General features: G+C 62.8%; 2 protein-coding genes across 2 annotated transcripts in view; both read right to left on the bottom strand.

Annotated features, from left to right (window-relative positions):
• Positions 1–1,083, bottom strand: part of FAAH2 (fatty acid amide hydrolase 2) — a 28,076-nt gene extending 26,993 nt beyond the window's left edge. The window contains exon 1 of the mRNA XM_014573365.3: positions 724–1,083. Coding sequence (XP_014428851.3) covers positions 724–915 — 192 coding nt within the window. The 5' untranslated portion in view covers positions 916–1,083. The remainder of the gene's footprint in view (positions 1–723) is intronic.
• Positions 1,084–1,284: 201 nt separating this feature from the next.
• On the bottom strand, positions 1,285–10,998 carry LOC142831317 (transmembrane protein 47-like). Its single transcript, XM_075941271.1, has 3 exons — positions 10,037–10,998; positions 4,151–4,291; positions 1,285–1,729 (listed from the first exon to the last, which is right to left on the bottom strand). The coding sequence occupies exons 1-3, from the start codon at positions 10,212–10,214 to the stop codon at positions 1,548–1,550; spliced, it is 501 nt and encodes a 166-aa protein (XP_075797386.1). The 5' UTR covers positions 10,215–10,998; the 3' UTR covers positions 1,285–1,547.
• Between the last annotated feature and the right edge of the window lie 5,861 nt (positions 10,999–16,859).

Here is a 16,859-nt window from a genome sequence, read left to right as displayed (position 1 = left end):
TAAACCCGAGTGGAGAGCAGACGTGGGGCCAGGCTCTGAGCCCTTCCACGCTAACTCCACGTGCGAGAGAACACACCGCAGGTCACTGGGTTAAACCCAAGAGGAAAGCAGACGAGGGGCCAGGCTCTGAGCCCTTCCACGCTAACTCCACGTGCGAGAGAACACGCCGCAGGTCACTGGGCTAAACCCGAGTGGAGAGCAGATGTGGGGCCAGGCTCTGAGCCCTTCCACGCTAACTCCACGTGCGAGAGAACACACCGCAGGTCCTGGGCTAAACCCGAGTGGAGAGCAGACGTGGGGCCAGGCTCTGAGCCCTTCCATGCTAACTCCACGTGCGAGAGAACACACCGCAGGTCACTGGGTTAAACCCAAGAGGAGAGCAGACGAGGGGCCAGGCTCTGAGCCCTTCCACGCTAACTCCACGTGCGAGAGAACACGCCGCAGGTCACTGGGTTAAACCCAAGAGGAGAGCAGACGAGGGGCCAGGCTCTGAGCCCTTCCACGCTAACTCCACGTGCGAGAGAACACGCCGCAGGTCACTGGGCAGCCAGTTGGCTGACAGGGTCTTGCAGTGCACACACAGAACGGGGCCTGTCCTCTGAGCAGTGGTGTGCTGTGCACCAATGCCAGCGAAGCTGCCAATACAATCCCCACCATAGAACCCTTCCCAAGCATGCGCCACTTGCTCCAAAGCTACAAACGCGGAGCTGGATCCTCACCTACCTCGGGTGCAGTTGTGGGCCCCCTGGCAGCTGGCCCATGGGCTGACTGACAGTGTGTCCGAGAACACCCATAGCCCCGCGGGAACGCAGTCTTGCTGGCGGTGGCTTGGCAATCCCTGGTGCCGGTAAGCCAGGCCCTCCGCTTTCCCTCCCTCTCACTGCTCTTGGGCGGGGGGAGGGGGGGGGGGCACATGTTTACTACTGACCCGGGCTGGAAAGAATCTAAGCACGGAAAGGCTCCTGCTATTTCAGGAATGCGTTTGCTTTGCAGCCCCTCTCTGCTGCATCTGCTGCATGTTAACGCCACAGCTTCAAGTGCAGCCCCTGCCTGCGTATGTCCCAGACCTCCCTGCTCTGACTCCTCTTCCCCCGCCAGGCGAGGGCACCGGCGCCGCCGACAGAGGAACTGCCCTCGTGTTCGTCTCTGCGCCAGAAGCCGCCCCAAGGCAGAGGCAGCAGAATTCTGCACGGACCCGAGAGAGCCTGGCTTCCCCAGGAGCTAGCGGTGGTCGCGCCGGGGCTCATGCCACAGACGAGTCTTCCAACCCCCAAGCCCTGAATGCTCCCACAGCCCCGGGGCACAGTCCTCTCAAGTAACAGCAGCTGCTTCTCCTCGGCACCCCCAGCTCAGAGAACCGTCTGTCGACAATGGGAGGGGAGCCAACCACTGGGATGGGCCACAGCCCACGTGTCTCCACATCGCCCCACCGCGCTGAGCACCGCCTGCAGTCCTGGCCCCCTTCGAGGCCTGCTGGGGTCTGGCCACAACCCTCCTCCCTTCCCGGCCCCAGTGCTCTGCCGTGGCTGGCGGCTCCTCCGCCCAGCCTAGGAGTCGGCCTCCTCGTAGACGTCGGTGCGCAGGCAGTACAGGATGGCTGCCCCCAGCATGAAGATGGCGGCGCCCCAGCCCAGGCCGTACCCCCAGCTGAACTCGTGGTAGCTCCTCAGCATGCTGCTGTCGATGAATTTGATTGGGTAGAGAATCAAGGCGCACACCTGCAAAGCCACTGGTACGGGGAGAGACGGGGGTCAGCGTCCTTGCCCTGGGTCCCACAGACCTCCCAGCCTGTCTCTTGGGCAGCTACGGTCGCCTCTTTCCCGAGGTGCGCCTGGCCCCGGGTCTGTGGGACCAAAGCTGGGAACTTCTTCACCACAGTGCCCTGCCAGCTGGTAGGATGCCAGCAGCCTACGCTTCCTGCAAGCGGCTTGCTCTGGCTCCCTTCTCCTCTCCCCACGAGCAGCCTGCGTGTGGCACTCGGCACGCTGGCCTCAGGCCCTTTCTCCCGGCCCCCAGCGGCAAATCCCTCCGCACAGCCACAACCTGGGCCAGACCCTTCCATTTGGGGCGGGATGGAACGTTCCCACCCGCAAGGCCGGGAGCAGACTGTCCCGGGACAGCTCACAGCCTCTGGCCTGAGCTGAGCGGGAACCTCCTCGGGGCACGCTTGGATCTGGAGGCTTCGGTAGGGCTTTGGCCCCGCAACACCCGGGGGGGGCGATTCCAACCCTGCCGTGAGCACGTTCCCTGCCCAGACCCTGGAGAAGGGAGCAGGCAGGCCGCACACAGTAATATTAATAAACCCAGCGCGCCCGGCTCTTCCCACGCTCAAACTGCAGAGCGCAGGGGCAGTGAGTGCGAGCCAGGACTCGGTGACCCGTCGCTCCTCGACTACTCGTGTCGTCAGACACTGCACCGACCACACGACTAGTGAGCTGCAGAGCACAGGGGCAGCGAGTGTGAGCCAGGACTCACTGACCCGTCGCTCCTCGACTACTCGTGTCGTCAGACATTGCACCGATCACACGACTAGTGAGCTGCTAGCGCAGGGGCAGTGAGTGTGAGCCAGGACTCGGTGACCCGTCGCTCCTCGACTACTCGTGTCGTCAGACACTGCACCGACCACACGACTAGTGAGCTGCTAGCGCAGGGGCAGTGAGTGTGAGCCAGGACTCGGTGACCCGTCGCTCCTCGACTACTCGTGTCGTCAGACACTGCACCGACCACACGACTAGTGAGCTGCAGAGCGCAGGGGCAGTGAGTGTGAGCCAGGACTCGGTGACCCGTCGCTCCTCGACTACTCGTGTCGTCAGACACTGCACCGACCACACGACTAGTGAACTGCAGAGCGCAGGGGCAGTGAGTGTGAGCCAGGACTCGGTGACCCGTCGCTCCTCGACTACTCGTGTCGTCAGACACTGCACCGACCACACGACTAGTGAACTGCAGAGCGCAGGGGCAGTGAGTGTGAGCCAGGACTCGGTGACCCGTCGCTCCTCGACTACTCGTGTCGTCAGACACTGCACCGACCACACGACTAGTGAGCTGCAGAGCGCTGGGGCAGTGAGTGTGAGCCAGGACTCGGTGACCCGTCGCTCCTCGACTACTCGTGTCGTCAGACACTGCACCGACCACACGACTAGTGAGCTGCTAGCGCAGGGGCAGTGAGTGTGAGCCAGGACTCGGTGACCCGTCGCTCCTCGACTACTCGTGTCGTCACACTGCACTGACCACACGACTAGTGAGCTGCAGAGCGCTGGGGCAGTGAGTGTGAGCCAGGACTCGGTGACCCGTCGCTCCTCGACTACTCGTGTCGTCAGACACTGCACCGACCACATGACTAGTGAGCTGCAGAGCGCAGGGGCAGCGAGTGTGAGCCAGGACTCGGTGACCCGTCGCTCCTCGACTACTCGTGTCGTCAGACACTGCACCGACCACACGACTAGTGAGCTGCTAGCGCAGGGGCAGCGAGTGTGAGCCAGGACTCGGTGACCCGTCGCTCCTCGACTACTCGTGTCGTCAGACACTGCACCGACCACACGACTAGTGAGCTGCAGAGCGCTGGGGCAGTGAGTGTGAGCCAGGACTCGGTGACCCTTCGCTCCTCGACTACTCGTGTCGTCAGACACTGCACTGACCACACGACTAGTGAACTGCAGAGCACAGGGGCAGCGAGTGTGAGCCAGGACTCGGTGACCCTTCGCTCCTTGACTACTCGTGTCGTCAGACACTGCACTGACCACACAACTAGTGAGCTGCAGAGCGCAGGGGCAGTGAGTGTGAGCCAGGACTCGGTGACCCTTCGCTCCTCGACTACTCGTGTCGTCAGACACTGCACCGACCACACGACTAGTGAGCTGCAGAGCGCAGGGGCAGTGAGTGTGAGCCAGGACTCGGTGACCCGTTGCTCCTCGACTACTCGTGTCGTCAGACACTGCACCGACCACACGACTAGTGAGCTGCAGAGCGCTGGGGCAGTGAGTGCGAGCCAGGACTCGGTGACCCGTCGCTCCTCGACTACTCGTGTCGTCAGACACTGCACCGACCACACGACTAGTGAGCTGCCCCCTCTGAGCATGCTCAGGGGGGAGGCGTTTCCTTTCGAGCAGCCGCGTCTGCCCTGTCTCCGAGAGCAGCGGGGTGAAGGTACCTGCAGCCAAGAGGAGAACAGCGACGCCCCGGTAGTGCCGCCGGTGGGCGCCCAGGCAGAAGGACACCAGCGAGCCGAGGAGTGACAGGAAGGTGAGGGTGGCTGCCGTCAGGATTAACACCAGGGTAGCCACTTGCCAGTCTAGAAGAGGAAAGGAGACAACTGAGGAGCGTCCCTCTTACTGAGGAAACAGAGCAGGTAACAAACCACCCCGAGGCCTGGATTCTTCCGTAACCTTCAGATACCCGACGCCCCCGGCCCCCGGCTGGAGGGAGTCCAGCAGCCCCTGGGCGCATCTCTCGCTGGACGGGGTCATTCCCACCAAACCAGCGGGCGTTTCGTGCGGCTGCAAGCCCCGTGCCCCGGAGCTGACTGCTGGAACCAGACGGGGCTTCCCACACGGGCTTCTCCGCAACCGGGAATCTCCTGGAGGCGTCTCCCGTTCCCAGGCTGGGGCCAGAGGGCAGGCAAGGCCTGAGTGTAAGTGTGTGCTACACTCTGCCCGCCTGCCGGTCCTCTCCATGTGGGCAGGAGACAAGTTTGGGAGGGGCCAGGCCCGTCTGCTTCGCCCGTTCTACCCTGGTTTGCTGCACCAACACCACGGCACTGAGTCCAGCCCAGGGTTACCAGGTAGCTTCAGAAAAAATACCGGACACACTTGATGGGGGGAAGGGACCGGCCGGGAGGGGAGGGAGGGGACGGGAAGCAGGGCTGGTCAGGGGCGGGGGCAGCGGGGCTGGCTGGGGGAAATGGGGGGGAGTGGGGCTGGCCAGGGGAGATCGGGAGAACCGGCTGGCAGGAAGCAGGGCTGGCCGGGAGGGGTCGGGGGGAGTGGGGCTGGCCAGAGGGGAAGTGGGGGGGAGAGAATCGGCCGGCAGGGAGTGGGACTGACCCGGGCACGTGTAGATCCCAGGGCACTGCCCGTCCCGCGCACGGTCCTGGTGAAGCACGAGGAGTCCGGCTACGGCTCCACCACGCGCTGGACCAGCGCTCAGTTGCACGGACGAGGCGTCTCCCAGCGCTGCTCCCCCCCCGCCGTCGGGCGCCCCGCCGGGGAACCAGAGAATCCCGGACACTGCACATGGCGCACGGCCGGTATTGCCGGAATTGTTTTACCGGACAGTGAGCCCACAAACCGGACTGTCCGGTTGAATCCCGGACACCCGGCATCCCTGGTCCGACCGCGAGGGCCGGGACTCCCAGCCGCATTTCTGTGCGGGACCTCGCTGCGAAGGAAACGGGATCCCGCAAGAAGACACAGGGCTCCCCCCAGCAAATACCTTCCGCCATGGCAGCCTGCGCTAGAGCCCCTCCCCCCGCGGGGGACGGCTCCGGGCCTGCGAGCCACGCCCGCTGGACCCCACCTGTGAGAGCCCCGGGACAGCCACGTAGGGGGGTCGGGAAGCTGCTTCTCGGGAGGTTTCCAGGGGAGGCTGGCGCGTCGTCTGCCTGGGGGGGGGGGTAGGCACAGCACAGGCTGAGAAACAGGCCCCGAAAGCTGGGCCCTGGGTCACAACAGGGCATTTCAGCCCCACTCCGCCTGTCCCAGGCTGGGGGTTCTGCAGCGCGCTGAGCGGGTGACACGACATGGGCTGTACAGGCGCAGGGCGGCCCGGACAGGCGCAGGGCGGCCCGGACAGGCGCAGGGTGGCCCGGACAGGCGCAGGGCGGCCCGGACAGGCGCAGGGCGGCCTGGACAGGCGCAGGGTGGCCCGGACAGGCGCAGGGCGGCCCGGACAGGCGTGGCTCTTCCGAGGCAGCGCGCTGAGTGGTTGTGACACGGCACGGGCTGTACAGGCGCAGGGCGGCCCGGACAGGCGCAGGGTGGCATGGGCCAGGCGCGGGCGGCCCGGACAGGCGCAGGGTGGCGTGGGCCAGGCGCGGGCGGCCCGGACAGGCGCAGAGTGGCGTGGGCCAGGCGCGGGCGGCCCGGACAGGCGCAGGGTGGCGTGGGCCAGGCGCGGGCGGCCCGGACAGGCGCAGGGTGGCGTGGGACAGGCGCAGGGCAGCCCGGACAGGCGCAGGGTGGCATGGGACAGGCGCGGGCGGCCCAGACAGGCGCAGGGTGGCATGGGACAGGCGCGGGCGGCCCGGACAGGCGCAGGGTGGCGTGGGACAGGCGCAGGGCGGCCCGGACAGGCGCAGGGTGGCGTGGGCCAGGCGCGGGCGGCCCGGACAGGCGCAGGGTGGCCCGGACAGGCGCAGGGCAGCCCGGACAGGCGCAGGGTGGCGTGGGCCAGGCGCGGGCGGCCCGGACAGGCGCAGGGTGGCCCGGACAGGCGCAGGGCGGCCCGGACAGGCGCAGGGTGGCGTGGGACAGGCGCAGGGCGGCCCGGACCGGCGCAGGGTGGCCCGGACAGGCGCGGGCGGCCCGGACAGGCGCAGGGTGGCGTGGGACAGGCGCAGGGCGGCCCGGACAGGCGCAGGGTGGCGTGGGACAGGCGCAGGGCGGCCCGGACAGGCGCAGGGTGGCGTGGGACAGGCGCGGGCGGCCCGGACAGGCGCAGGGTGGCGTGGGACAGGCGCAGGGCGGCCCGGACAGGCGCAGGGCGGCCCGGACAGGCGCAGGGTGGCGTGGGCCAGGCGCGGGCGGCCCGGACAGGCGCAGGGTGGCCCGGACAGGCGCAGGGCAGCCCGGACAGGCGCAGGGTGGCGTGGGCCAGGCGCGGGCGGCCCGGACAGGCGCAGGGCGGCCCGGACAGGCGCAGGGTGGCGTGGGCCAGGCGCAGGGTGGCGTGGGCCAGGCGCGGGCGGCCCGGACAGGCGCAGGGCGGCCCGGACAGGCGCAGGGCGGCCCGGACAGGCGCAGGGTGGCGTGGGCCAGGCGCAGGGCGGCCCGGACAGGCGTGGCTCTTCCGAGGCAGCGCGCCAGGCCTGAAGGGGGGCCAGTTCTGGGCTGGAGCTCCCTGCCCCCAGGCCGCAGCACGCGGGAACAAAGGAAGCATCAGGAAACGTCGGCCTGTTGTGCCCCAACAAAGGCCTGGCCCGGGCGCCCATTGATCCAGTGACTGCAGGACAATGCCCCCCCGCCCACGGGCCAGGCGGAGGCTGGGGAGGGAGAGGCCACCCAGCACCCCTCAGGAACAAAGAGCCTCTTTGTGGGGAGCCTGCTGCAAAGCGGGGGCTGGCGGAGCCCGGGGGTCATGGAAGCAGGAGGCCCCGGCCCCGCCCTGCGACAAGGCGCGTTCCCAGCCGGGCTCATGGCAGGCCAGGGCGGCAGGAGAGCTAAGTGTGGACACAGTTACTGCAGCAGGAGCCCCACTGGGGACCGCTCCCTGCGTGGGGAAGGACCCAGGGTTCCGGGGCAGAGCCTGGATCCCCCCAGCACTCCTTGGCGACCCGGCCCCCGACACCGAGCAGTCCTGGGGCACCTCGGGCCCAACACAAATATCAGTATTGAGGGGCATGGGCACCGCCCGCTGCCCTGCAACTGGGCCCCCGCGCTGGCGCCACCCGGCCGGGGCCTCGGGCTAGTCCATTGCGAGGGAGACAGGGTGGAGCCCGGGGCCCATCCAAGGCCCAGCAGTGAGCGCCTGGCCTGGGACGGCCGTGGGAACACACCCGTCTGCTCAGCGTAGCCTGGCATCTGCGCAGGCCCGGCGGAGGTCCGGAAATGCCTCTCACCAGTCTCCCGGGGCTACCTGCTGGGGGGCTACGGCTTGCTCCTGTTTCCAGTCTGGGAGGCAGCCGGATGCCTGGGTTCTGTATCGAGTGCAGGGCTCCGAGCCGGGCCCCACAGGGCCGTTCTCATGCCCTTCCCCTCCCGCAGCGCGGGGCCCGCTGCCCTTTGGGCCCCACGGATCAGAGCCACGGCTGGCTCATCCTTCTGGAGCGGGAACTCTCCATCCACCGTCGCCTTGGTGTCCGAGGGCTCCCCGCCTCGGGGCAAAGAGCAGCCGCGTGCAGGAGGCAAGTGTGGCCCGGTCTGAGCCCGGCGTCCAGCCGCTCGTCGGCTTAGGGGACCCTTGGCAAGGGAGAACAGGGTCAGGGCGGCTCCTCTGGAGTTAGACTCGCCCCAGCCGAATGGGCTCCTGCCCCCACCCTGACAAAGCCAATGCTGCTCGCTCACGGGGTGGGAGCTTTCTGTCAGCCAAGTGCGACAACCAGTGTTTACACTGGCGGCTGACAAAGCCTCGGTCACAGGCAGACCCTCCGTGCCCTGCTGACTCATCAGATGGAGCCTCTGGCTTTTTTCAATGGTTCCCTGTGTAGCCAGCGTCTCTAGGCCACCCTGTTCCAAACCAGTTCAGTGGGAAGTCCAGCTGACAAAGTACCAAGTCCTGCCCCCGCTCCAGCGCCGTTGTAGCCAGGAGACTGTCCCGAGGATGCTGGAAAACGGGAGGGGATGCTGAGAAGAGCCACACAAGGGGCCATGGCTTGCAGCGAGGGCCCAGCTCGCGCTGGCCATGGTGTGAAGAATGACACAGGCTGACGTGAGCTTACGTCCCTCGGGACACAGGAGAAGGACACGAGCCCACGGCTGGACGCTGAAGCCAGACACATTGAAATGCAAGCGAAGGCGCCCGGCCTCGCAGCCCCAGTCACTAACTTTGGGAAGAAAGTCCCTGTGTCCTGCCTGGACGGAGCAGCAGGCGCCCGGTGGCTCTGGGGGAGACCGAGGCAGGTGGCCGGCTGAAGGGCCTGGTACAAATCACAGGCAGCATAATGAACGGCAAACATCTGTTCCCTTCCCCTGGCCGGGGCCCTCCCCCTCCTTCCACCCTTCCCCCGCCCAGTTTTCCTGGCTGAGCTGCTGCTCACAAAGAGCAAAAGAAAAGAGGTTTCAGCGGAGGCTCCCCTTCTGCCGCCCCCCTTCCTGGCCGAGGGCCACAGCTCCTGGCCACCACGGGCCCCTCGGACGCTTCCTCCCCCCGCGGTCCCCTTGGACAGCCCAGGCCTTCGCCATGCAGATGCCGTGATACCCAGAACATCTGGCCTGAGACGGTCACGTACACGCGCCCGAACGGCGGCTTCTTCAGGGGTAACTGCACGGTCAGCAGGGCCCATTGTGATAAGGGCCCGGGCCAGAGAATGTCATGCCGTGGTTCCTGCAGCCAGCCTGAAAGCTGTGCCGAAGAGTCCCGCTCCTCCTCCCTCAGCAGCCCCACGGCCCCCTTCCCGCACAGGCTCCCTCCCCCACAGCCGCCAAGTCAAACCAAAGCAGCCCAGTTTGCAGTGTAGACCAGCCCCGGTCACGCTTCTCTCATGGCCCTGCCTGGTAACGAGGCGCTGGTCTCCGCTGGGTCGGCTCCGCGGCAGCACAGGCGCAGGAGCTGGCCACGAGGCCTCTAAGGCGCCCACCACGACCGGTGCCCAGCAGCTGGGGCCTCACACTCGAGGTGCCCAGTCCCATCGCCCTCGCCCCGGGCAGCCAGCGAGCAGGGTCCAGGCGCTTTGCTCACTCAGGTCAGAGGGGTCCAGGCGCCTCACTTTCCCACATGACCAGCAGAGCCCGAAGCGCTTCATTACGGCAATTCAGGACCCCATTTTACTGATGGGGAAACTGAGGCACGGGGTGGGCAGCAACGTGCCCAAGGTCACCCACCCAGCAAGCCACCGGCGGAGCGGAGAAGAGACCCCCTCTCCCAGTCGCGGCGCTCTATCCACTAGGCCACGCTGCCGGTCTCGCTTTTGCTCTGAAGGGAGGGAGGTTTCGCCTTCTCCCGAATGGCTCTGCCCCCGCCTCTCCCACTGGCCTTGTGCCGAGACCCCCGCATCGCCAGGCGAGCCCGGGGCCCGCCGCTGGGCCCCGCTCCGGACAACGCGCGTTCCCACGGCCCCAGCTCGGGATCCCGGCGCAAGCAGAGAAGCGGCCCCGCGGAGCGAGCCGGGAGCCGGGAGCCGGAGCCAGGCTCGCCCCCCGCGCAGCGCCGCGCCGCGCCCCACCTGTCCGCAGCGCGCCCGGCGCCCGTCTACACGCCTCCCACAGCGCCAGCGAGCCGCGCTCCGAGGTGACCCAGGCGGGGCTCAGCAGGGCCGCCAGGGCCAGCGCCAGGGCCGCCAGCAGGCACGCCAGGGCCACGAGCTGGAGGGGAAGGAGGACGCGCCCCGCGCCCATGGCCATGCTGCCCGGGAGCGCCCAGCCCAGCCCTCGCGGTCCGAGAGCCGAGCCCCGGGGCTGCCTCCCCTGGCCGCCGCTGTCAGCGAGTCCCCCGCAGGGCCCGTGCGCCGCCGGCTCTGCCTCATTGCCAGGGGGCGGGGCGGGGCGGAGAAGCGGGCGCTGTGCAACACCAGCCTCCGGCCCGGCCCTGCGGGCACGCTGACCGGCGCTCTCCTGCAGCACAAGGCGCAGCCTGGCTTGGTTCCTCAGCTGGAAAAAGAGGGGCCTCTGCCCCGAGAGGAGATGATAAAGGTCCTTGGAGAAGGGAAATGGAGCAGTTCAAGCCCCCTTCAGCGCAGGAACGCTGGGACAGTCGGTGGAAGGAAGAGGTGGCAAACGAAGGAAGTCACTCCGCTCTGAAACGGCAGCTGACCTGTGGAACTCCTCGGCACAGGAGAGCATGGAGGCCAAGAGTCTGAAGAAGACTGAGCCAGAACATCTCGAGTTACAACAGCAGTTGCCAAGATCAGCCGTGTTTGGGAAAGGACGCTGGCCCTCAGAAAGTCAGTGGGGCTCGGAGGTCTCTCTCCGCAGACCCTGCCCTAGCCAGCGGGATAGCATGATGAGCCCAGTGCAATGCCAGTGCTATCCGGAGGAGCCTGAGTGCAGGAATACCTCAGTGGATTAACAGGATGGTTTTCGGCCTGTTAGACTTTGGCCTAAAACCTGTCTGGGAGTGCCAGTGTCTCCCTCCAACTCTCCCATGCGGGGATATACTCCTTGTCCCCTAGAGTTGTCTCTGACATTAACAGACTCCTTCCCACCCCAGCTGTCCCTGGGAGGCAGGGATCCATGCAACCAGCCCACACAGGACTCAGCTGCATGGGAAATATCCCGTGGAAGACAGAGGCGAAGGAGCAAGGGACCGAGAGATGATATTTGTGGGCAGCGTCCCTGGGGGTGCATCTCAGGGCTGGCTGAGCTGTGAGCAAAGTAACCAAGGCCCCTAGGAAATGGACAATCCGTCTGTTGGAAGGTCCTTGCTCAGGGTGCTGGCTTTGGGGCTGATTGACCCGGCAAGCACCTGCCACAAAGGGGATGCAAGAGCCTGCAGCAAAGGAGAAGGTGAACAAATCTCACTGATGCGAGTCTGACCCGCCCCCACCTCCCCCACTTGAGTCAAACTGCGTCTGGCCACTTAGTGAGGATGTGGCAGGCGACTCGCTGCCCGCTTGCCAGGTCTTATCCTGGGCCACAGAATGGAAGGCATTGTGAGAAGCCCAGCCCCTGAAGAATGGGAGAATCCTGCTTAAACAACATGAGGATTTACATTTCTTGCCTTCAGGGGTGCACTGATCAGCCTGGAGACATGAGCCCTAGACACACACCAGCCAGCAGGCAGATGAAGAGAACCCAGCAATTCTTGTTGGTGATCTTGTGACTGCTTAAGGCAGTTGCATGATTCTAGTTACTGGAGGTGGCAATAAGAATGCTAAGTTGAGAACTGCCCCAAGAGACCCGGGACAGAAGTGTACGAGCTCTCTTGCTGCTGGTTTGGCTGCAGGTCCTTTGGACTTTGGCCTGCCAGGAGAGTGGCCTGGCTGGTAACGATACAAAGGAAGGAGGGAGAGAATTAACTGCAGCTTTTCAGGCAGGCATCCATCATCTCAGGCAGCAGCCTCATCTTTAGAGGCGGAGATGGGTTAGTGTCTGTTTTAGGCAGATCAAGAACGGAACATTCAGATCCCAGCGTTCTCGTTTGCTAGTTTTACTAACCCATTTTATTCCTACACTGCCCTGGTAGAAGAACGAACCCCCTCCCCCAAGAGCACCACCCCTACGTCGTTAGAACGTAATGGACTGTCCCTATGCCTAGCAGAGCATTAAAATCCAAGGGACGGTTTGGACCTAAGCTGCCTGAGTGACCATTTTAAGAGGCTTTGGACAAGAACGCAAGTACCTTGGTCTGGATCACATGGAAAGTTCAACTCTGGTAACCCGATCCAACCGGCCGAGGGACGCTGAGACCTCGGGGTGTTCAGACAATGGACGTGCTGGTTTCAGGCCTTATCTGAGCGCCATGCTGATGTTTCTGTAATAGACAGAACTGTACTGAGGAGTAAAAAAGCCTTTTAACTGCATCTTATTAACCCACCAAAGTTGCATTGAACTCGCTGGGGCACAATTTAATTCTGAATAATTGATCTCTTTTCTGGCCTGTTACCGACGCAGGTCTCAGTAACGGCAGGAGTGCTAGCCTACCACAAAGCTACTGATTTGCAGTAACTGGTGCTAAGAAGCTAATTGAGACATTATTAGAGGTGGTTAATGTGTGGCTGCAGGCAGGCACACTGGCTCGGGAGGGGTTTCTGAAAAAAGGAGCTTTGGCTAACTGGAATTCTACCGTATATCTTGTATAAAACGCAGCTCTTAGCCTGTGCTCTAGGCGGTCTTGCACTTTGAGAAGACTTTTTTGCTAACTTTCCCCACCCAATAACTCATGTAAATAACAACTCAGCTGTTGCAAACTGGTTTCAGATCTCTGCCATCCCTTGCCAGAGTCCTTGCGCACTGGGAAAGCGAAGGGGCCGTGCAGCGTGTGAGGAAATCCCATCACTTAAGCCTATTTCCGACAGGAATGCCAAAGCTGAAGGGCTCTTGTGGAGAACACCTTGCCAGCTGCTCCCTTGCTCTGGTCAGAGCAGCTGTACTAATAAATCATCCCTCCTGAGAAACCGAGAGAGACCATCTAGTAGTGTGGGAAAGGCCTGCCTCCCTCTTGCACACACCCCCTGGCCACCGATTTCAATGCCAGCCAGACCGGGCGTGGTGAGGGGGCCTCTCGCCCTGTCCCACTAGAGCCAGGGAGACCCTCTGCCGTGTCTCATGGGGACATGGTCAGGAAGAGGGCCTGGCGTTGCAGCAGCACTCAGACTGGGGCTTGCTTTCAGTGGGGTTAGGTGGCTTTCTGGGGCGCTCGACCTCTGCTTGGCACAATAACCCCTGGAGGCTGGCAGTGGGCACTCAGCACCTGTATTCAGAAATCCCCAGGGCTCCTTGAGTGGGCTGGGGGACTCCCCCCCCCCCCCCAGAGGAAAAGGTCTTACGGGGGTTGTTTGGGATTTTCGAGACATCTGATTCTCTCTGAGCCGAGCCTGAAGCTGCCCAGAACTTGCTGCCTCTCAGCGTTCTACAGCTGTCCCCGGTGCCCCGCCCCGAGACCCCGGCCACTCGCTGCACGTCAGCGGAGTCAAGGCCACGTTTCAGGTGCCCAGCTCCTTCCATCTCCACTACTGAGTGTGGAACGGTCTCAAGCTCTGATCCATGAACCTCAGCATCTGCCACTTAATCCCTCCTCCGGGCCCTGGCTGGGCTTTACCATCTGGGCAAGAGGGGGAAATGTGGGACCCCCAGAAGGTGGAGGAACTTCATGCCTGAAGTGCTGATCTCCTGGGTGGCCTCCAGAAGCTGCTGCTCTTTCACAGACAGGAACGGGTGGGTCCACCAGTGGCTATTAGCAGGGCTCGACAATTTAGGTAATTACTCGCCACGGGCTGGTGAGCCCTAGCTCTTAGCCACGAAGATTAGGGATGCAACCTAGAGTTGCCAACCTTCTAATGCAGGATGGGAAACCTTTTTTTCCTATCAGGGGCCACTGACCCACAGAAAAAAACAGTTGGGGGCCCACACAGCTCTGTGAGGGAGGGGGACCCCTGTCTTGAAGTAGGTGACTTCTGGGTACCTGTCTGGCTCTATTTCTGCCTGATAAAGATCTTGTAGGTGTTCGTCTCTGTCTGTGGGACTGGAGCAGATCCGCTGGATCTTAGGGCCTGGCTCTAGACAATCGATCGTGTGATGGACGCTGGAGGCATGTGGGTAAGAACAGTGGTCAGTAGGTTTCTGGCATAGGCTGGTGTTTATGTGACCATCATTTATTTGCACTGTGGGGTCCAGGAAGTGGATCTCTTGTGTGGACTGGTCCAGGCTGAGGTTGATGGTGGGGTGGAAATTGTTAAATTCCCAGAGGAATTCTTCAAGGGCCTCCTTCCTGTGGGTCCACATGATGAAGATGTCATCCGTGTAGTGCAGGCAGAGGAAGGGTGCTAGGGGCTGAGAGCTGGCAGCCATAAAGACATTGGCATATGGTGGGGCCCTTGTGGGTGCCCATGAGTGGGCCACTGACTTGAAGGTATAAATTGGCCCAAACTGGAAATAGCTGTGTGTGAGGACAAAGTCACAGAGCTCAGCCACAAGGGTGCCGTGGCCTCTTCAGGGACAGACAGGCCCAACAAGGAAAATAACAGACCACCACTGGTCACCACTTACAGCCCCACCTTAAACCCTGCCAGCACATCATTGACAATCTACGACCTAGGCTGGAAAACGGTCCCTCAACTCTCTCTGGCCTTGGGAGACAGGCCAGCCCTCATCTACAGACAACTCTCTAACCTGAAGCAAATACTCACCAGCAGCCACACACCACACCTCAGGTGCACTCACCCAGGAACCAATCCCTGTTGCCGTCTCTGTCCATGCACCCATACCAGCGACAGCGTCACAGGACCAAACCACATGAGCTACACATCAGGGGCTCCTGCAACTGCACATCGTCTAACGTGAGATATGCCATCAGGTGCCAGCAATGCCCCTCGGCCATGGACACTGGCCAAACCGGACAGTCTCTGCCACAAAGGGTTAATGGACACATCAGACATGGGGAATGGTAACACACAAACCAGAGGGACATTTTAACATCGGGTCACTCACTCACGGATTTAAAGTAGCCATTCTCCTACAAAGGAATTCACCACCCAATTACTGGAATTCATCTACAGAATTGACAGTCCCCAGGGCTTGAATGAAGACATTAACTGGTCGATGGATTACAAAGCCAATTTTCCCTGCCTTTGACATTTGCATGTTCACATCTAAAGCTGTGAATGGGACACATCCAGGCCACTTAATTAGCCTCATCACCAGCAGTCCTACAGTTGATGGGTACATGCTTTTGCTGCTACATACACCTTGGATTCGGTTATTTGCACTCCAGCTCATCTGCGGAAGAGGGTTTTACCCACAAAAGCCTATGAGCCTATCTATATTTTTGTTACTCTCTAAGGTGCCAGTCTAAGGGAATTGAGGTGCAGGCTCAGGCTTTGGGAGGGAGTTTGGGTGCAGGGGGACTCGGGGCTGGGGCTAGGGTTTGGAATGCAGGCTCCAGCTGGGCACCGCTTACCACAGGTGGCTTCTGGGTGGTGGTGCAGGGGGCTAAGGCAGGCTCACCCCTCTCCTGGCCCTGCACCACTCCCAAAAGCAGCCAGCAAACTCTCCATCCGTCCCTCCACCTCACCCCCGCTCTGGGAAGATGATGTACAGATTGCAGGGAGGGGCATCCTGACATCAGCACCTCTTCCTTTTCCTCCTGTGCCCTGCACAGCAAGCAGGAGGCTCCCGGGCCTGGGAGCTGCTCAGAGGCAGGGACAATAGGGCAGTGCTGAGGGGCAGGTGAAGAGCCGGCACTTGACAAGACTCCTGGCCAAACCTGTCAGGGTCCCGTCAGAGGCTCCACGATCCACCTGTAGCTCTCGATCTCCTGCTTGGTGACCACTGGTCTAGCGGAACGGTTCTACGCAGCCAGGGAGGTGCCAATGTGCCACGCGCTAGCTGGCCGGGTGGCTCCGACTACAGCGCACTAAAAGGCCCCTAGTGCAGGGCCCCCTCAGCCTGCTGGAAAAGCTCCACAGCCCACCCAGGGATGGCGTTAGGTGCTCACAAGCAGGGCTCCGGCCCTGGGTGGTCGTGCTCAGGACACAGGCTTCAACCCCGTGTGGTGGAGCCTGGGCCCCAGGGAGTCTTATGCTGACCCTGTTTGGTGGCCCCCAGACCCTGGTAATCACTGCCCTAGTGTGCCCTGCCCCCCTCATCCTCAGCCGGGTAGATCAGTGCCAGGGAAAGCCTCGTGCCCTGGCTGCACACCCGCTGGCCGGCAGAAGCATGGCAAGGGGAAGCTGCTCACTGCTCCTTGTGGAGCACACGGGCTGCTTTCCCCGCTTCTAAAACAAACACACAGCACTGTGCTGCATCGCTGCCTCGTGTTAAAAATCCAGCGGGGCCAGGCTGGCCGAGCACGCCTGGAGAGCTAGCACAAGGCTCTTCCCTCTCCCCCTGCTCAGCCTCAGGGGCCATTTCCTCAGCGGGGTGTGAATGGAGCTACGCTGACTGATAGTGCTGGGCCTGTGACTGTGGTTTTAACACAAATTTACAGTCAATGACATTTGGAGAACAGAGGCCTTGACCTTTCATCAGTAATTAACGAATCCTGAGAGCTCCCAATTTAAAAGACAGGGATGCTCCCTTCACCAAAGCTTTGGGGGCCGCGCGGGTCCATGTACCAGACCCCTTTGCAGCTACTGGCAGGGTTGCCAGGTGTCCAGTATTGAACAGACGGACACGTGGCAGGGGTGGGGGGAGCTACTGGTGTTTGCAAGCAGGCACCCACAGCAGTTACCAGGCAAGCACAAAGCACCCAGCTCACATGGGCAATCACGGCATTAGCAGCAGGTTTCCAGAAGCTGCAGTTCAGCAGCCCACTCAAATGGAGGACAGTGATTGGTTTATTCCTGACTGATCAAGGCACACAGGCGGGGCATAGCCAAGATGTGGATTCAA

Source organism: Pelodiscus sinensis, chromosome 13, assembly GCF_049634645.1.
Source record: "Pelodiscus sinensis isolate JC-2024 chromosome 13, ASM4963464v1, whole genome shotgun sequence".
Taxonomy (NCBI): Eukaryota; Metazoa; Chordata; order Testudines; family Trionychidae; genus Pelodiscus; species Pelodiscus sinensis.
This window is presented reverse-complemented; position numbering and strand designations above follow the sequence as displayed.